The sequence below is a fragment of the Mytilus galloprovincialis genome, chromosome 5, assembly GCF_965363235.1.
Source record: "Mytilus galloprovincialis chromosome 5, xbMytGall1.hap1.1, whole genome shotgun sequence".
Lineage (NCBI taxonomy): Eukaryota > Metazoa > Mollusca > Bivalvia > Mytilida > Mytilidae > Mytilus > Mytilus galloprovincialis.
In genome coordinates, this window is record NC_134842.1 from 40,287,974 (window position 1) to 40,310,071 (window position 22,098).

At 31.1% G+C, this 22,098-nt stretch overlaps 1 protein-coding gene and 1 long non-coding RNA gene across 2 annotated transcripts; both read right to left on the minus strand.

The window, feature by feature from the left end:
- Window positions 1-690: 690 nt before the first annotated feature.
- Window positions 691-14,700, minus strand: LOC143075812 (uncharacterized). Its single transcript, XM_076251369.1, has 7 exons — window positions 14,574-14,700; window positions 14,186-14,270; window positions 6,315-6,452; window positions 5,889-6,014; window positions 2,525-2,653; window positions 1,448-1,567; window positions 691-1,018 (listed from the first exon to the last, which is right to left on the minus strand). Exons 2-7 carry the CDS (start codon window positions 14,244-14,246, stop codon window positions 882-884), a joined length of 711 nt encoding a protein of 236 aa, XP_076107484.1. The 5' UTR covers window positions 14,247-14,270; window positions 14,574-14,700; the 3' UTR covers window positions 691-881.
- On the minus strand, window positions 9,672-12,993 carry LOC143075810 (uncharacterized). The gene is made up of 3 exons (XR_012978425.1): window positions 12,331-12,993; window positions 10,827-10,935; window positions 9,672-10,348 (listed from the first exon to the last, which is right to left on the minus strand). It is a non-coding gene; the product is annotated as an uncharacterized LOC143075810 (long non-coding RNA).
- Window positions 14,701-22,098: the final 7,398 nt, after the last annotated feature.

The window sequence follows — 22,098 nt, forward strand, 5'->3', positions numbered from 1 at the left end:
ATCCAGCAGCGTCTGCATACGGAGTATGTATCTCGCATTTAATACGATATTCAAGGGCTGGTGTTTCTTACAATCATTTCCTTTATAGATTGTCACTGATCACAATGGAGCTATTTACCTACAAATATAACAGTCTCTAGTGGTAAAGCTGAAATCAATCCTTCGTAAAATTTACGAACACCTTGTCTAGCTGGTTGACTCATTTCACTGATGATGGCGGATATGTGCCTTATATGTATATTTTTGTTTATAAAGAACAAGAAAGACAGGAAACAGCAAACAAAACCAATATCAAATAACACAACACAACACAACACAGAAAAAACTAAACCTCAGATATAAACCGTAGTAACAGCAGGTGCTCTGAAAGATTACGTGTGGCATGCTTCACCATAGACATCTATTATTTTTTTATTCGTAAACGATTGCAACAATGCAAAACTTCTTTTACGTGCAGAACATGAAATGGTTTTAAAATCATATGTAATACGATATGGTTCAGTAATTGTCAACCGACTCGTAATTGCGATCACTAAATCTATATTGATGACTCTAACCTATGTCTGACATATGGTATGTTTTTGTGATAGTATGTGTACTTTCTACCAAAATGTTTGTACACAAGCTAAGTAGATAAAACATACAACGGGACATACGTATTAAAACACACAATAAACAACTGTATACATATTATAAAATGTTTAAAACATGTTTTATTAAAGGTTCTATCGTGTTGTGGTGAAACGTGATACAAGTTACTGTTAACATATAATCATTCTTAAAATTCCAATTTTAGTAAAATAACTCAGAGATATTATAATGTTTTGTAAATTAACGTATCATAATAGTTCCAAAAAAAAAGATGGCTTAAGCACATGAGCTTACAAGTAATTGTTACGAAAACAAGGTTTTTTTTCATCCGAATTATCTCCGCAATCATCCTTTCCGTCACAGAACTGATGGATGTAAACACAGTTCCCATTATCACAGGACCGTTGTCTCCATCCACAATATCTGGCTGTAATACAGAGAAAAAAAAACATCAATTGCAACAGAACAATAGTGTGGTCGTTAAACTTGTGACAAAGATTTAAAGATCAAATTGACTTACAAATGAGTGCCTATATTCACAACTTTGCCATTTTATTAAAAAAATGTCATGATAAAATTTCCAAATCCCCAATTATATTTCAGTAGATAAGGTTTGCGTCAAATACATTTCCCTGTGGTACTATGATCATTTTTAGGTAAAGAGCAGTATAAAATCATAAATTTAATTATTGACGTGAATTTTCATGAAAATTTTTGCTAGTAACTTGACACGTAATATCATGAGTCTGAATAGGAAAATTACACGAATTATTCGTGTATCACTTCCAGTGAAATTTATGTTTTTAATTTTGTAAATACGCATGTGCAAAACCAGGAATAATTCGGATATACCAACTTTTACAGACATTAAATGTCTCATCTGATCCGTCATTACAATCTCGTTTTCCATCACAAAGATGAATATATGAAAAACATTGTAAATCATCAGCACATTTCAAGTCATGACATGTGTAATCTAAAAAATAAAAGAAAAAAACTATTGTAAATCCTCATTTTTCAAGTTACTATATATCTGTAGTTAATAATCTTAAAAGCATAGAAAAAGATCTAGTAAAAATTTGTGGTTACAGGAACTATGTTAAATTCTACTGTAAACCGGTAGTGATATTTCATTTGTAGGGAGCTAACAATTGGTCTCATATTCCCTCGTTATTAGGATTATTTAAAACTAGGAAATAAAAATAAAATCATAATTATTTTCTAACGTTAGACGCAATTTCATGCTGCTTTAGTATTTTAACATCCGGAACATATTTATTATTACAATAATGATAAAACTTATACATGTACCACAAAAATATAACACTGAGGATTAACAGAACCGCAACCAATTACAAGTTTGCCACTATAACTGTTTCGCATTCACTTATCGAAATCCCTTCTTTTTAAATGCTTTTCTTTTCGGCTATTCCTTTGATCAATGTTTTTGTATCATTGTTATTGTTTTGAGTTTAAGAAATAACACCACCATGTATAACGATTAAATTGGAATAGGATCTTCTTACCTTTTCGGAGCACCTGAGATCACCACCAGATTTGATGAGGTTGGTGTTGCTTAGTCTTTAGTTTTCTATGCTGTGTTTTGTGTACTTTTATTTGTCTTTTTGTCTGTTGGTCTTTTACCTTTGTAGCATTTTTGAAAGTCCCTCTGGTATCTGTTTCCTCACTTTTAAAAGCATAAGGTAAGCCTTCGTAAAATGTGGATTATGAAGTCAATAACATTATAGATAAACGTCGTTGAATATTAACAGTTTATTTAATTTATATATTTTGTTTTATACAGTTTTACTTGAGATGATAATGGTTGATTTTTGGTTAAAACGTGGGGTTTGAAATTTAAAACTTGTGATATGTGATGCTGTCGTTGAATTAGCGACACAATAATCTCATCAACATGTGTTCAGTCTTTTACTTCTACACAGATTCTCTTGGTCATCAGATCCATCACGACAATGAACTGTTTCTCCATCACATTGTTCCCAATAGAATATACATTGAGTGTCATCTGCACAATGCACCTTCATGCCTCGACAAGGGCGCCCTGTTAAATGAATTGATTATAATAGTTTCTTGCGAATGTTGTGTGATCAATGAAATATAAAAGAAAGGAAATAATGTTTAAAAATAATAGAGATTATAAAAATTTTATATTTTCAATAATCTGGTTTAATTCAATCGAATATTTGTGTGGGTGCGTGGGTGTTGCAGTCTGTAGCTAATTGCCATATTCGGCATGGCCATAGATGGCGGTCGCAGCTTATAATCAGAATTTTGGAATTTCCGTATCAGCTTGAATTAGAATTTTGGAATTCCCGTATCGGGCACTTGTTATCTTGGGGAATATACACGGTGAATATTGGCTATTACACATCACATATCCCATAGTACAAAACAGTGTGTCAGTGCAATCATAGGGTTATAGAACAAATACACAACATCCGCTAATCTGATGAATTATAAATTCCTAACTGTCAGTATTAATTATAAGCCAATTCAACTATAAAAGTGATAACGTATAATGTTAACATAACAATCCTCCCTCTTTTAATTTAGAAGATCAAGATAAACAAGATTAATCTCTAGTGAATGAAAGTAATAAATTCAATTTGCACTCAATTGAACTAAATAGCTACAAGTTTTACTGTCTATATTTTTAATGTTCAATTATGAAATCCTAAACCAACAGTTATATCACTACACTAACTTAACCACAAATATTTACAGTCATATGTTTCTAATAAGTCTCTCTGGTGCCTTTCTTACTATTTCTGTGTGGTGCATAACGATAGTATCATTAGCATTTTCAACTGTTTTATTTTTGGTTATTTTAGTTTGTTCGGATTCATTGTTATTTTCAGAGTTTTCGGTATCGCAATTGAATTACATGTTGGTATTGTTATGAATTCAGTGTCAATATCAGATATGGTAATTTCAAGTATGTTTGGTATGTTTTTATTTTCCTGCGGTACGAATTCACGAATCTGATCAATATGTCTCTTCCATATTAAATCTCCAAATTGGACTTGATAAGTTACTGTTCCGAGTTTATGAACGATAGTTCCTTGTTTCCACTTGTTATTGTCTCTATAGTCTCTTTAAGATTTGGACTCCCTAATGGATGCAAAAAGAATATTTGTTTTTTACCGTCTCCTCATTTTATTATTATTCTCTGTGGAGCTAATGATTTGACAGATTTAGAATTGACAGGGAATGGTTTAATTGAAAATGTAAAAATGATCTACCCTACGTTACCAGGCTTTATTTAAAAAGGTTATTATAATATGGTCTTCAATGCTACAGTGCGATACTGGCATGTTGCATCCTTGAATGCGGGTGCAATAATAGAACAGAACAGAAAAAGAGGAATTTAGTGGCTAACAACTTTGTTACAAAAAATGGGAGTAAAGCTATATTACATGAGAACATTAAGGCAAGTGAAGTGTCTTTATACAAAACAAATGGAACTAATTTGTCACAAACTGGAAATCAGGTTTTCTTGAATAATATACAAGGGTGTGGGGGTTGAGTCTTTCCTACGCACAACATAATCAACTTTTCCTAAGATTCAATAATGAAAATTTTGTGGAGGTGAGAACCCATGTCAGATTTGGTAGCTGACTTGGGCTCTCATGTGGCGGTCCAGGGAGACTAGTAGTGGTTGGGGGATTATTTCACTCGGCCCTTGCTCTGGGCCTGACAAGTTTTAAAATTTGCAGGTTTGGAAAATGTGGTTAATGGTAACGGGGAAGTCTACAGATGGGTGACTCTGGGACCTCCTCCGCCTCATCTTATAGAGGGGAGGCCTACACCTGCCAACAGGTGGGGCACTAATAACTGGAGCATTGGTAATACGAGTATTTTCCCTGGTCACTCCCCATGGTAGGTGGTGGTGTAACCGTGTTTAACTACCAGGAGTTTTATGACACTATGTCAACATAGATCAGGTGATAGCCATTGTGTATAGGTAATCGGTAGTCACCCTGGCGCCTCAACAAAATATTATAGAATGTAAAAATGTATATTCTAGTCATGAAAATGTAAATACAAGTTGGGGTAATAAAATGTATTTTTAATTCAAAGGATTGTTTTTGTATAAGTTGTAAATGAAATACAGAGGATGGAACCTCTACACAAATGAGTATAATATACAGAAAGTCTGTACAGTATTTTAATTTTGGTATTTGTGAATTACAATTAACAACACACAAAGAGAGACAACTCTAGTTTAATTTTTAACATAGTTTAGAAAATACGTCAACAATTCTTGATCGTTGTTCTTCGTCTCATTGTTATTCGTTCAGTATTGATATAGGGTCTTCTTATATGAGTATTGCAATTAAATATAATTATAGCTGAGAATCATACAAGAAGAGTGTTTCATTGAAATTTTTGAAACATTAAGCTTCGTTAAGACAAACTTTAATCGAAATTTAGGAAACTCAATTGTTGTTTCTTAATACATACACACTAAGGTACACATTTAATGTAAGTCAAAAATTCCCATAGAAACAATCAAAATAGCTACATTCAGATAAAGTGTAATTAAATTCATCTTAAAATGTACAAATAAATCAGCATATGCATCTTTACTAGTTTATAAAATAACCAAGATCAATTCCTTTTTATATGTATTTTTTCTGGATAGATAATGAAATTGGCAATAGAAACGGGGAATGTGTCACAGAGACAACAACCCGACAACAGAACAGAAACAGTCCAAAATCACAAACGAGTCTTCAAATCAGAGAAAAAAACACGCACCCGAAAGTTGACTTCAGCTGGGCCCTTAATAATAATGTATACTTTAATTGATAATATTTTACATGAATGTTATTTTATTTATGAGAGCTAAAATCTTATACTTTGTGAGTTATTTGATGCTTTTCAGTGTGTGTCATGCTATATATTTGTCATTTTGAATCCCGAATGTGTTTTCAAAACTGTCACTGTAACATTTCATCTGTTCATCAAAGTGTCAAGCAAATATTAGGAAGTCATATTAAATATTGGAAAACGAACATTTTGTTTATAACAGTTTAATAAGTTTCATGCGTAATTGAAAGACATTTTAGTGACATATTTATGTATTTCAAGAGGAATCAAACTGGAAATGATTAATGATAGAATATGTCTGTCACATTTTGTGTTAATAAAATTGAGAATGGAAATGGGGAATGTGCCAGCAAATAAATCACCATGGATGTTTCTTATTCTGATTCAACTAAATTTAACCTAAATGGCTGCTCGAAGCGAATCATTAATTTGTGTATTTTTACCTTTACATGTAGCCTCGCTTTCATCTGACCCATCGTTACATGAAATGTACTCATTACATAATGCAGGCTTCCATATGCATTGGCGACCATCAGCACATTTAACATATCCTTCACGACACTGATAATCTAATAAAGGAAGCATTTTATTACAAAACGTGCATAAGAAATACGAAATGATATTACATGTGTTTTTGTTTTATTTTATGTTGTGTTCTATCATACCATTCTAAAAATAGACAATTTTTTGCAAGATTGTAAGAAACAAGTATTAATAGTTGCAAAACGACATATGTTTTTTTTTATATTTGTTAAACGAAAGACAAGCATGCATGACGATCATTTAAGGATATGTATGCTTAAAACAAAAGTCAAATCCCCTTATTCAAACGCAAGTTTTCTATCCATAAGTATTATGGTTTGCCGCACCTGTGCAGAAATCTTCTCGTTCATCTGATCCGTCTAGACACTGACCTGACCCATCGCACAGATGATGCTCATACACGCATTGACTATTGTCCTCACAATACACTTGTTTAGTCTTATAAAGTATGCCACATGATGTACCTGAAAACAGATAATATATGTGTGTTTTCATGGGGATAAAACCAAAACAAAATGATAAATTGAGAATTGAAATTGGAAAAGTGTCAAAGAGACAACAACCGATGCAAAAACCATATGTGTGAATCAAAATTCATACCAATATAAATATCAACATACGCCCCCTTTAATGGCAACAGTATCGTAATTATATTCCTTTTCAACAAATCTAGTTTAAGATTTTGTTTCATAATCATCTTTTGAGATAAATGCCGATATCTGTGCGGTCTGCATAAAATATTTCCATCAAGATAAGATGTGAAATATTTGACGTATTAAGAGGCAATGTCAGAGAGCACCAGGCAGGACTGTTCAACTAAAAAAAAATAATTTGGTCAAACTTACATTTTACCCTTTCAGTATAACATACTGACTGGGAATATATAATTTTTCTTTTCAATTTTTTGTGAATTTGACATTTTTTTTAATGAAATTCAATATAAGGGCTCAAACCGCTATTTTCCATTGAAATGTATGGGGAAAAGCCAGTTTCTTACTGTTTTCAATTATCCGTCTTCGGAGAAAAACAATACTTATGACAAAACTACCTATATGGAAGTCTAGTACTATGTTGGTGTAAAAAATAATGAAAATAAAATTTTTGGTATCTTTTTGATTTTTTTCAAAAAATAAGGTAAAAAAATGCTAAAATAAGGAAAATTGAGAAAATTGAGAAATACCAGTTTCTAACCGTTTTCAATGATCCATCATTGGAGAAAAACAGCCTTTATGACTAAACTACCTATATGGAAGTTTAGTACTATGTTGGTGTAAAAAATAATGGAAATAAAATTTTTGGTATCTTTTTGATTTTTTTCAAAAAATAAGGTAAAAAAATGCTAAAATATGGAAAATTGAGAAATGCCAGTTTCTAACCGTTTTCAATGATCAATCATTGGAGAAAAACAGCCTTTATGAATTAAATACCTTTATGGAAGTCTTGTACTATGTTGGTGTAAAAAATAATGAGAATAAAGTTTTTGGAATCTTTTTGATTTTTTTCAAGAAGTAAGGTAAAAAAATGCTAAAATAGGGAAAATTGAGAAAATTTGAGAAAAGCCGTTTTCTGACCGTTTTCAATTATCCATCACCAGAGGAAAACAACACTTATGAATAAACTACCTATATGCAAGTCTAGTACTATTTTGGTGTGAAAAATGATGAAAATAAAATTTTTGGTATCTTTTTGATTTAAAAAAAAAGGTAAAAAAATGCCAAAATAATAAATTGAGAAAATTTAAGAAAAGCCAGTTTCTAACTGTTTTCAATTATCCATCACCAGAGGAAAACAACATTTATGACTTACTACTGATATGGAAGTCTAGTACTATGTTGGTTTAAAACAAGAATGTGTCCACAGTACACGGATGCCCCACTCGCACTATCATTTTCTATGTTTAGTGGACCGTGAAATTGGAATTTGGCATTAAAATTATAATGATGTTATCAAAGGAAACATGTACACTAAGTTTCAGGTTGATTTAACTTCTACTTTATCAAAAACTACCTTGACCAAAAACTTTAACCTGAAATTTGCACTATCATTTTCTATGTTCAGTGAACCGTAAAATTGGGGTCAAAACTCTAATTTGGCATTTAAATTAGAAAAAAACATATCATAGGGCACATGTTACTAAGTTTCAAGTTGATTGGACTTCATCTTCATCAAAAACTACCTTGACCAAAAACTTTAACCTGAAGCGGGACAGACGGACGGACGGACAGACGAACGGAGGCACTATCGCAGGTGGGGCATAAAAATAATGAAGGTACAATTTTTGGTATCTTTTTTACTCTTTTTAAAACAATTCAGTAAAAAAATGCAAAAAATAAGGAAAATTGTAATATTGAGAAAATTTTGCTTTGGCAAACCAAAATGGTATTACATGGATTAAGTTGCAAAATACCATACACTTTTGCATCTTTATTGTATTTATCATGTTTTAGTGAGTTTTTGATGAAAAAAAATAAAGAAAAAAAGTTGTAGTCTTGTCGCCACTTTGTTCCTTTAGTTGCCATAGCAAGCATAAAATGTACACTATTCCTTTCCTGTATGCCTTTTTTGTACAAATTTTCACCATGAAAGTATTTAGTTGGAAGATGCAAGAAAATTCTCACTGAATTGGCATCTAGATCATAAGTCAATGCCACAGATACCTATAATACAATTTTTTGCTGACCTTTGACCTCAAAGAAAAAAGATGACTTTTGTTTACAATTTTGTGTCGGGAGCATTATCTGTTTGCCCTTTGACAAAATCGTTTGATATTTGGCACATGTGTGCAGCACCTCAAGACAATCGGTTGTGTTCCGAGGACCATCATCCCCAAATTTATCCAAACCTTCCTTTAGGGGAATTGAACCTTTTAACAAAATTTCAAAGATATCCATTAATTTAAACTAAAGTTATTGTCCAGAAACCAATGTGTCTTCAGACAACAACAATGACGACATCATACCATTATACATTCCCAAAAATTGTTTGCAGTCGAATAATAAATGATTAGATCCTCATTTCTCAATCTTATATATTCTGAACTCCCAACTGGCATGACCATCATGACCATGGATCTTGTCCATTTATATAAAAAAAAATTTGGGGGGGGGATTTCAAATCAAGGACAGACACCACATGAATACATTAGTACATGTGCATATATAATTGATAGTGACAAAATCTATAAATAAGCATTCTCTTTGTTTTTGCAAAATCAAATATGATTATGCAGAGTGGTTTAATTCTTTATTGAAGGCTGTACCTATTACTATAAACTTTTACATTGTATGGTCTCTTAATGGAGAGTTGTCTGATTACAATTATGCAGAGGCGGATTTAGGGAATCACTGAAGCTTGACTGGAGCGGCCCCCCTTATGTCAGTCAGTGGGCCCCTCTTATGAACATTTCTGGATCCGCCACTGTTATACTACATCTTCTGATTTTTATTGTGTTCCATAGCAGTTTCTTCAAAACCTTTGGAAATAGAAGCACCCTTTATCTTCATCACTTGGTTTGTATAAAAGTCAGAATATGACATCAGAGAATTATTCCCATACATCACAATGATTATGGCCTAAAGAGAACTGTGATAGGTACATGTAGCCTTGAAATTGGCAATCATATCAAACCTCCTTTGTCAATAAGACGGATAACTTGGCCTGATTAAATGTGACATATACTTAGCTACAGTGTTAACATAACAATTAGTTTCTTCTGTTTATTAATTCAATCCATAAATTTTGATCAAGATTCAAATGCATGTACTGCACAAAACAAAAAATAGCAAGGGCATACTACATTGATACTTATATTAAAGTTTTTTTTTTTTGGTGTACATATTTCTAAATAGCACAAAAATGTTAACACAATTATTTTAAAAAATACAATTTTTGACTTTTCATTTCCTTTTAACAGATCTGTTTTAATAAAAATTGATCCCATTTTCTGTTACTCTGTAATAATTTGGAACTTATTTTATCAACACATATATACATCTTTTTAGAAATTCATATAAACCCTTGCATAACATAAATGACATGTATAAATATTTGCCTATATAAACACATGAAACATGATAAATATCTAAATAGTTTCAGAAAAATTTGAAATATTCTTTCAGACACCCAGTAATATTTTAAAAGATAAAGATCCACAAACAACTAAGTTGATATTCTTAAAATTGTCCTCTATCAAAATTGTCATTTTCAACATTGAGGTCTCTCAATTACTAAAGTAACTTCCAAAATATTACCAAAAGTCAAACATATACATAAAAAACTTAATAGGTATTGAAATGTTCTGTTGTATGAGTCTCCCAAACTGGTTACAGTTTCATGTGTGATTTTCTTTTAGCTCAGTCACCTGAAAAAAAATAAAGGAAAAGTCAAGCTATACATTTATACATCAGTTTTTTGCTTGAAAATGTTTTAAATTAATCATATTAAATAAGATGAATTTTAATATTATATACATTCAAGTACACATATTTGAAGTTTAGTATAATTTTTTAGAAGATTTCACATTCAGGACTTCAAATACATTTGTAGTGAGAGATTAAAACCCTTCTTGCATATCTGGAAAATACACACTTGGTCTCATTAATTTTTATGTGTGTGTCATCTGTGTTTTAATTTGTTCTTAAATTAAGCTGACACTGGTCATATTAAAATGTTTAACAATTCATTTGTTATGCATTCTTATTCTGATTTACATTATGTCCTGATGTAATGTCTAGTATATTTACAGGATTTAAGATTTCACATACTTTATCTCATATGGTACTTTATCAAAATAAAGATAAACATGTAAAAAATGTACTTTAAGAGATACTGGTACTCACTTATGAATGTTCATATTAATGCAGTAGGTTAACTTCAACATCAAGTTGAACAATTTCTTTAATTATAGGCTCCTCTATATGTAAGTCTGTCATCTGATGTATCTTTTATCTGTTTAAAGAAATAACAGATTATAAGGTGATCAATTATTCTTTGAATTGAATTTGGAAAATTGTATTTAAAATCAAATTAGTTATTTTCTTATCTTAAGAACCAGTGGAAAATATATAATGAGCTGTTAGCATCTTACTACATTAAAACATTCAAAGTTACAAGACTTTTTTGTATGATTAACTCTATTTTTAAATGGACAGGTTAATGTATAAAATGATCTAAATGAACACTTTAAAGCAGAAATGTAAATTGTGATTAACTTATTACTAAACAACTTTACTTGATATATTTGAGTCAAATTAACCTTATATGTTATGGGCTTCAGGATCACACATGTACATGTACAAATGTATCTAAATTCTAATGACAAGATCTCAAAATGTGCTAATTTTAATATATTTTTTTCAGTTTTGAACTAAATGTTAAAAGTTTGAAATCCTTGCAATTGTATCATGTATATATCATATATCTAATTTAGTTTCTAAGGACACGAAGGACAATAAACAACAATTTTATGAAACAAAGGTATTGCGGTCCCAAAAGATCCCATCTAAATAGTGGATTAAGAATCTAATTATCTTAAGATTTGATATACAAGTTTTATTTTTATAAATAAATATATATGTAATCATGATAACCACTTTTCAATATATGTGTGTCTTTCATATGTCATAATATATAGGTACACTGTATATGTAGCAATTAAAATTACAGAAAATTTAAATTTGACGTTCCTGATTTTTAACAAATTAAGCTTACTGTTTACATGTATATCTGACATAAACATACATACATGTATGACTATCCTGATAACTGTAGGATTGTCTTTACTTTTATAAATTGTGACTTGGATGGAGAGTTGTATCATGATCTATCATTGACACTCAGACCACATCTTTTTATACATTTATCTATTCTACATGTACATGTACATGCAAATGTATTCAGTTGTTGTCACATTTTGCCTACATGTACATTCATTTTGGCACATGAACATACCTTACTGACATGTACATATTAATGATAAGCATAATAAATAAGGTGACAGACATGTATGGTCTGTTGTGTATATGGAGGATAGTTGTACATGTGATTTTCTCATTGGCAACCATCATGATCATAACCAAATCTTCTTTTTTTTTGTAACTTTTGAGTCTGAAACATGTAGTTTTATTTTTTTTTTATTTCAAATTATTATCCTATTCAAATAATGTTTGAACATGATGAATAAAATTGTATAAAATTGCTTTCAGCACAGATCATATATTTGCAGAGAATAATTTCACATTGTAACTAAAAATATGAGGGAAAGGGGGATGTATTAAAATTATTGGACGGGCCACATGATTTATCCGAGAAGTAATTTTAAACTATTATAATTTAAATTATTACCTGTTCCAACTGGTATAACTGTCGCAAAGAATTCACTATCACTATCATCTGCTTCAAAGTGATCCGCCTTTCCAGTTTTCAAGATGCACAAAATTATGGCATTTAGATCTTTATAGTTTGCTTTTGATGTCCATGATATACCATCATGACCATGTACTGTTTTAAGGTGGGAGAAAACTGTATAATTTCCAGCTTTTGTTCAGCTGAATCATCAAAAACTACTCACGGATGGCTTTACATTCCTCATATTCCACATTTCCAGCAAATAATACAATAATTTCAGTCTTATAAATAATCCTCATTCCCGTACAGATATTGTAACTGCCTCTGTCTAGAAGTGATCACCCGTACATGTATGCAACAATCTCCTGGTGAGGGAAATAAGTTTCCCAACACCACAAAGTTATGTACTTTTCTTTAATCTTATCAAAATGTTCAATTATGTATAAAAATATACAACAGAAGTTCATTTTTCTGTCAAAACATTACCAGCTGGTTACAACCTTTATCGGTTTTTAAATTGAAGAGCATCACTTTTGGTATGTCTAAACACCAAAAAGACAAAAGTAAACTGCTGTTTCCTGACAGTTTACTGCATTAGAACATTTACATATCAACAGATACCAAAGATGTTATTATCATTTCCTGCTGAATTCATGGTCATCTTTTAGAATATATATCAATTGTTATATTGTAGGCTGTTTTTGTTGAGAAATTAATACCCCTATTTCCCTATATAAGCAGTCAAATTTACTGAAAAATCAAATTCATTTTTTTATACATAATAACCCAATATGACTTTTTAAAATGTCATTTCTCAACAAAACAAGGTGGATACATTACAAAAACACATTTATCTCAAAAAGGCTGTTGAACAAAATTTCCAAGTTCTGCCTGGTTTTCTCTGGCATTGCCTCTTAAATGTCTGCTTGTTGAAATATTTTTTCGAATTATGTCTTTGTAAATAAAATTTAATAAATGTTTTGACTTGTTTGTGATATCGAAAAGCCTGGTGTAATCGTCAGTTATAGGCTGATTTTCCTTGTTATACTTGTATACGTTGCTAGATACACGAGCGATTCGAAAAAGTCTGGAAATATTAGGACTATAAGATAGTGACAAGGAAACGGCACCATTTAAGAATTGATGATCAACAATAGAAAATAAAAATCATCTGTTTTATCTTCTTTCGTTCTTTCTTTCTTCTTCCTCATTTTTTTCAAAAATGATGTGTTGTAAAAACAAAAGAAGATTTATCGTATCAAAGCAGGTCGCACTGTTATAGTTATTTTTTTAACCTTTGTTGCATCTTAAAAATGACATAAAATATTTTGGATATATATATCCGCATTCAGATTTTTAAATGTCCACTTTATTAGATGTATACTGTTTTCCCTATTGAGATTATGAGGAAAAGTGGTACATAATGTAGAAAAAACTTTAAACAGATTCAAAATTACCAATATAAGCATGAAATTATCAAATACTTCCAACACATATTCGAAACCTCAAAAGCAATTAATTCGAAAATTTTTAAAGGCCTTATTTGAAAATTTTTCTACCATGCTATAAAGGGCATTCACGTATGAAGTTCCCTTAGGGCTCGATATTATTGTTATTTTACATTTTTCTTAAGTCCGTCATCATTTGACACAATAATAAGTAGTATTAACGAAAGAAAACACAAACAACCGTACACGTTAAACTAAGTATAACCTCCGGGTGCGGGAATTCTCGCTACATTGAAGACCTTCTCCTGTTGTTTTTTCTATGGGCGGGTTGTTGTCTCTTTTACACATTCCCCATTTCCATTTTCAATTTTACACTAGCACGCACTACCAATATAATCACTTACCTATTTGGGAATCTACTGTTCCAAAGAGAAACAAAATAACAGCCGCTTTGAAATTGATCATCTTCTCCACGTTGCAAGTTGTAAGCTTTTAAAAGATAGATGAATGTTATGTGTATAACGAATAAGTACACACAAGCCTTGAATATATATATACAAATAAACTAGAATAGCTTCTCATGACTATTTACATATTATTTTAGGTATATGTGACGATTATCTAGAACAAAAACGTGAGTTATTTTCTTTCATGGTGTTCATAAAGTATCAGCCAATTATATTTTACATAGATATGTCTGTTTAAAATATCAAATTAAGAAAAAAAGAAAAGATAATAAAAAATATCAAAAAGGTTATATACGAACATTAACCTAATATTAAACACACTTACCTCAATTTGAAAGCAAGCAAACTGTCTGATAAGATTCTACGTCTGTTCAATAAGATATACATGTAACTTCAAAATTAAATATCAAACCTCGGTGGTTATACGGTCAAATAGATAATTACAAATTCAATTATAAAAATTCAGTTCTCACAAAATCAAACCATGCGTTTCAAATGTCAAGTAGTGATAATTCAAATTGTAAATTATTCTCAGTTTAAATTGTCAATTTGTCTGAGTTTAATGTAGACTATCTAATTATTTACACGTATTTTAATGATGTAAATGTTCATTATTGTACTACTACATGTACAAGTGACAAGTTATAATCTTAATATTCAGTGTTGGGTGGTAGATTCGGCAACAATTATAAATGATGCCTTCTGATAATAAAGTAGTATGATTGCCAATAATTCAACTCTCTTCCAGAGACCAAATATCGTACAATATAAATCTGCAACTGTTTTCGTTTTATAATACCGATGTAGAATTCATCAGTAGCCTGTATCTTGAGGTTTATTTGAAAATTTGCATATTTGCTCTTCCTTTCTCATTTTGTCTCTTCTTTTCAAGTATTATTTATACATTTGTAAAATTATTTCTCGGTTCTAAAAATAGAAATGACACATGCCAAATACGACAGAATCGCTATAATGATAAGTAATGTTAACTATAGTAATTGAATTGAAATATTCACTTTGACACTAAAGGGGTTTGAACGTTTACAGCAGATTCCAACGAGTATGAAGCTAAATGTAGATTCTCTGGTTAGCTTCCTTGCTAGCTCAACCATGAAATCATTATTAGGTAAGGAACACAAGCATTTGGGTGGAGTCAATAGTTAAACAGACAGCCAATCAGAACTAGTGACAGAATATAAACATTGTAAAACTTGTTTTACAAGTCAGTTTAAAAATTAGTTTTCAATCTAAATTTAAAATTCATTGATAAGTTTAAGCTAATTCACAAGCATGTTGTAGGTGTGTTTGATTTGCCAATTTTATTTCAATCAATTACTCAGTTCATTTATAAATCCAGTTATGTGTATGTATAAGGTTAATGACCCCTTCTGTAGCCTTTGAATTACGAATGTTTCAAACTGCAATAATATAAAAACAGCAAAGATAATGAATAATAGAGATGGGCTATTTTGTACATTTACAATGAGGAAACTTCGATTAAGCAATGTTATTTGTAGTTTTATTGCATTTAAAAGTTAAACGGGATTTTGTGGCAAATAAACCAAAATTATTGTAGAAAATCCACAGATATTTTTGTTATAAAATTTTAAGCCTAGATTACTCACTTGATTTTCTATGATGTGTTAGCGTTTATTGTTTACAAAAAGTCCTAGATTTATAAACTTGTTTCAATGAAATCAATGCTAGCACTGCTTGCAAAAATCCTCCATATATCAAGTACTAAATTGCCAACTACGAAAGTGCAAGGGGAAATGCTGTGGATTTTCTATAAAATTTCCATTTGTTTAGCATTGAATCAACACAAGGGTACATCATCCTTGAACAAAAAATAAACCGTAACTCCGCTTCTAATTTATTGTAATACATAGAATTTTTTAATTCAATCAAAAACTATAAGAAATGAAATTTAATTTGCAAAGTTGTTTAGGGAAACCTGTTTGTATGAAACATACATATTATAAATAGACCATTGATATGAGTGTTTTCATTGGATGATGAATTGGTGCTATGTTCCTCCCAATTTTGAGGTAATAATCATTTCATGGTTGAGCTAACAAGGAAGCTAACCAAAGAATCTACCTGTAGCGTCATACTCGTTGGAATCTGCTGTAAAATGTCATGATTACTTCTGTCAATAGGATTAGGTCAACTCTTTATTGACTAATAAAAAATGTTGTTTTACTTTGTCCAGATATAGAGTTCAAAATTATGTTCAGATTTGTTGTTGTTATCAAAAGTTTACTTGTCGTATTATATTCTCACTACTTAATTAGAAATAACCTTATCATAACAATACAGCTTGTGAGCTCCATCTGGATAAATGGCGTACAACATAGTTTATATGTTTTGATAGGTACTAGTTTGTATTTATTTTTTATTCAAGCATACTTTTTATATGTCCCATGCTTTTTATGTATATCAAATACCTATTATTAGACCAAACAATAAACAGAATAACGTTTCTTCCAAATAGTTGCAAAGTTGTGTTTTAAGTTAAATTAAAAACTATGAATAAATAAGCTGTTCATTAATAAAGATATTACAACTCTAACCATATTTTTTCTATATTTATTTTAGCTGAAATGATTAATAATCCAAAGACAAAAATATGACAAGAAAAACAGACTATCCATGCAAATTATGTTCGAACTAGATAGTGGGACGGCTTAGTACCGAAATTGGAGTGCAACAACTTCGATTTCATTCGGAATTGTTTAACACCGTTTGTATATATTTTGCTTCACATCTATTTAGGTGAATATTAAATTGGAATGGCCAGTAGCCATATCATTTCGAGAAGTCGTTGTTTTCTAATGAAAGAATGATGCTATCACATGTGTTGCAGTTGCGTCTATATGATACTATTTTTGCTGACGATACAAGTATTATGTTAGCTCTTAAAACTCGCAACGGGATATCATTAATGACAAATAAATGGATACTGTTGATGAATGAGTAGACAAAATGTCGTATTCTATAATTAAGAAAAAAGATATGATAACATTTACATAGCAGTACACAACATCAAACTTAAAATTTATTTTCAGTAACTGTGAGTACTCTCACATCTGTGGAAAATGGTTGTTGTTGTGAGGATGCTTTTTTATTGTTATTTGTATATATCGCTGAGTGAAGCCTTTCTCAATAGATTTTAATAGTTTCTTCTTGTGCTGACTGTTATAAAAAAGACATAGATTGTCACAGGTGTGAACAGACGTAAAAACAATGTCTCCATTATATTCTGATAGTTTGTGGATTAAGATATTAGTTTCATTTATTTATTGGATATATCAATGCTATGGAAAAGAGTGAACTTTAGTTGCAAATGTGATGCAAAATACACCAAAATACAAGAAAAAAAAACAAGATCATCAGAAGGTGGGACCCCTCGTCCCGAAAGTAAACAAAATAAAATGGCCAATGCAGACGATCTTCAGTCCTCTATTAAATCAATTGTAGAAAGTATCAAAGAAATTAAAGATGGTCAAAAGAGTATGAAAAAGATGTTTGAATCGAAAATTGGCAAGCTAAGAAATGATGTTATATCTTCAATTGACGAAACAATTAGAATATTGAAAGATGATATTAATTTAAACATAGCTAAGGAATCGTCACGTTTAGATGACTTGGAGAACTTAGTTCAACATGTTCAAACACTTTCAATACGTGTTGGTCAAGTTGAAAACTTCATTACTGATCCTACTGACCAAGGCTTCATCAATCAATATAATGATCAAGGTGTTAATTAGTTATCAAAAGTACCAGGATTATAATTTAGTACGCCAGACGCGCGTTTCGTCTACATAAGACTCATCAGTGACGCTCAAATCGAAATATTTATAAAGCCAAACAAGTACAAAGTTGAGGAGCATTGAGGATTAAAAATTCCAAAAAGTTGTGCCAAATATGTTAAAGGTAATACACAACCAGCAGACCCGTTAAACGATCATGACGTAACGGTAATAGGTAAATATTTACCATTCGCTGAAGGCGAGAATCTCCCAGACAAACAGATAATAGACAGCTTCGGCGGAGAAGTTTCCTCTCAAATATCAGTGGTTGCAACAAAACGCTTGACAACAAGATTTCACAACAAACAAGTCTCGTTAAAATCAGTTTTCAAAGTCAGGATCAGAAAATACTTATACTCAGAAATAAACATAAGCTAAAAGATATTGGTTAATACAAACATGTTTACATTCAGTCCTCTGAATCCCGTATTGAACGATTAATCGAAACAAATACACACACGATTTTACGGGAATTACCACAAAGTGAATCGTACAGAGTAACGGTAAACGGGAAAATTCTTTTTGAAGAATACAAATATGAAGCGATTGACATAATACGAGATGGCGTTATGTGTGGTAAATTTCAGTCAAAAAGCACAGATTTCAACTTTATTGTATTTTCGTATTACCTACCTCAGAAAACTCAGTTTATGGGAAGACACTATGAAGGATATTTTGCACAAATCTTATCTGATATATACGAACAATGGGATAAGGCTTTTATTTCTCTGTGGAGATTTTAACTCGAGAATATGATCACTGAAGGAATATTCTGATTTTGATGAATTACCGTTACGATTATCGCTTGATAAAACCGTTAACCAACATGGAAACACCTTCTTCGAATTTTTGAACGAATCGAAAATGTGTGTCTTGAATGTAGGATTCGATCAAGATAAAGAACACTTCACATTCATTTCGGGTAGAGGGAAATCCGTTGTAGACTACACTTGTGTCCCGGAAGATTATCTGGACCAGTGTATTTCGTTTGAAAGAATCACAACAAGATATATTGTAGAGAAGGCAAATCTTTTCAACTTCCTTGGTGAACGTAGCAGACTTCCGGATCATTCAGTCTTGGTAACATAATTTAGATCTATAAAATCCACATTTACCGACAACATTCCAGGCAGTCCTACTCAATCAACGAAGCGATTCAAATTGATATTAATGCCAAATAATATTTTTTCTTCTGATATGTGTATAATTGCATTGCAAAATGTCATAAGTCACATTGAACAAACTAGAGAAACTCAAGAAAATATAGATAATATATTCACGAAACTTTATGATTTAATAATACAGGAGATGAACGATAAAATTCCAGTTTTTAACACATGTGGATCCTCGAAAAAACGACTAAAGGTGAAAAAGCAATTTTGGAACGATGACCTACAAACATTATGGAATGATATGCATTTAAAAAAAAAAAAAAACTGTACTTGAAGTTCAAAAGACGTACCAATTTGAAAAATGAACTATGAACAAAGTTTCAGTTAGCGCGAAAAAAACTTTGACGGCAAGCTACGCCAGTATGAAAGGCAATATAAACAAAGTATGTGCACTGACATTCAAACTACGACGACGAATAAGCCTACGGATTTTTGGAACAAAATCAAACAGCTAAGGCCTCGTAGACATTTCTTTATTCCAATGGAAATATATGACAAAGATGGTGAGATTGTTTGTGATGAGAAGGTTGTTTTAGAAAAATGGAAAACAGTTTTTCAAAATATAGATAATATGGAAAATTCAGCGGACGATTTCGATGGTAATTTTTAAAGATATGCCTCTAGTCATAAAGTCTTATTAGAAGAAAAATGCTTGATCCTTTGTTTATTGAAAATGAAGAGTTGAACTCAGCTATAACTATAGATGAAATTAGGCCACTTATCCCAAGAACAAAAAACGGTAAATCGTGTGGAATTGATTATATCCCTTATGAAGTATTGAAGACAGAAAACGTTATCGTTATCCTCTATTGTATGTTTCAACTAGTTTTCGACACGAGCATTGTACCATCATTATTGCACCAGGCCATTATCTGTCCGATACTTAAAGACAAATCATCAGATAAACGCATTCCACTACATTATCGAGGAATCAGTTTGTTGTCATGTGTTTCGAAGCTGTACAGTGGATTAATAAACAACAGATTGTCTTCATATCTGGAGGACAATGATTTATTTCTTAGGAACAAAACGGCTTTCATAAAAATCGTTCGTGTTAGGATCATATATTCACCCCTAACAGAATAATAAAAAACAATCCTAATGTTATTGCCACATTTATTGATCTAAAAAAGGCTTTTGATTTCGTAGATTGTGATATGTTGCTGTATAAACTGTTGCTTAATAATTTTGATGGCAAAATATATAACTCTATTAAAAGTTTATATGTGCAAACAACCGCAAGTATTCGATTAAACAATAAAATGTCTGATTGGTTTTTATGTAACTCTGGTGTAAAACAAGGTGATAATTTATCTCCGACATTATTTTCTGTTTTTATTGATGATCTTGTAGATAAAAGCGATGAACTTGGACTTGGTATTAAGATTGGAGAATCGAAATTGTCTTTACTTCTATATGAAGACGATATTGTTTTGATGACCGAAAATGAATGAAATATGCAAAAGATGCTAGATAAATTACATGTTTGGTGTAAAGATGTAGAGTTAATAAATACAGACAAGTCAAAAGTTGTACACTTCAGAGCATCTCGGAAAAAACGGAGTTAATTTCAGCTCAAAATCGGAGGGAACATCTTGCAAATTATAAACAAATATAAATGCCTTGGGGTTGTTTTCAATGAGAAAAAATATTATACATCGAATGCTGAAAATCTTTCTGAAGCTGGTGGAAGAGCACTCAGAGCTAATATATCGAAGATACACAGTTTAAAAGAATTTGGTATAAAGACTTATAAAAAACTGTATGTCTCTTGTATCGTACCCATACTCGACTACTGTTCTTCAATGTGGGGTTATAAAGACTTTGATTGTGTCGACACTGTTCAAAACAAGGCCATAAGATACTTCTTGAGAGTTCACAAGTTTGCCCCAAAGCTGGCTATCAACGGAAAAATTGGATGGTCACCTTCAAAAGATCGTCGCAGATGTAATATGGTTAGATATTGGAACCGATTGATGGATATGGACAATGGTAGACTTTGTAAAAAGGTGTTCCTATGGGACAACGAACTATCTACGAACAATTGGTCAATTCAATTCAAATCTTTATTGCCATACAACTACATATTTATAGTATGTGACACAACATAACAAAATGAAAATAAAAATAACAACAAGATCATTAATATACACAATAACAGTAAATATTTGAAGAGTCCCCTGTCCTCAGGTCAATAGACTGTTTTAAAAAGGAACCTAGCTTATTTACCTGAATGTGTGAAATTGGGTTCAGTTTATATGTTATTTTATCTATGTCATTTAAATTTATAAAGTGGATATTCTCATTTATCAAAAAATCTAAATAAACATTTTTTTTTATTATTTTGGTTTCTATTACAATATAAAAAGAAATGAATTACATCTTCAATTTGTTTACAGTTTTTGCATAATCTTTCTTCTCTTGGTATTTTTAGGTATCTTCCCTTTTCTATTAATAAATTATGGTCACTTACCATACAAACATATCTAACTACGTCCATATAGAACTTTTAAATCTACATATTCAACAGAAACATATGTTAAACAAAATTTAAAACTTACAGAAAGATCAGTACTGGCCCAGTTTAGATGCGGCATTCTTCCTTTAAGATTAGAAACAGGACGTTTTGTAGGTGAGCCAGAATACCAACGGTAATGTAGAATGTGCGACTCCGGACAGGTTGAAAATGAACTACACTTTCTATTGAATGCCAATTTTAAAATTGACTACGTAATCAATTATTCCCTGGACTTAGTGAAATCGTATTGAATTTGAATAACAGTGAAAAGTTAAATTCATTATTGTCAGGATATCCTCGAAAAACAGTTCGATACTTAGAACAGTTATTAACAAAACGCAGACAACA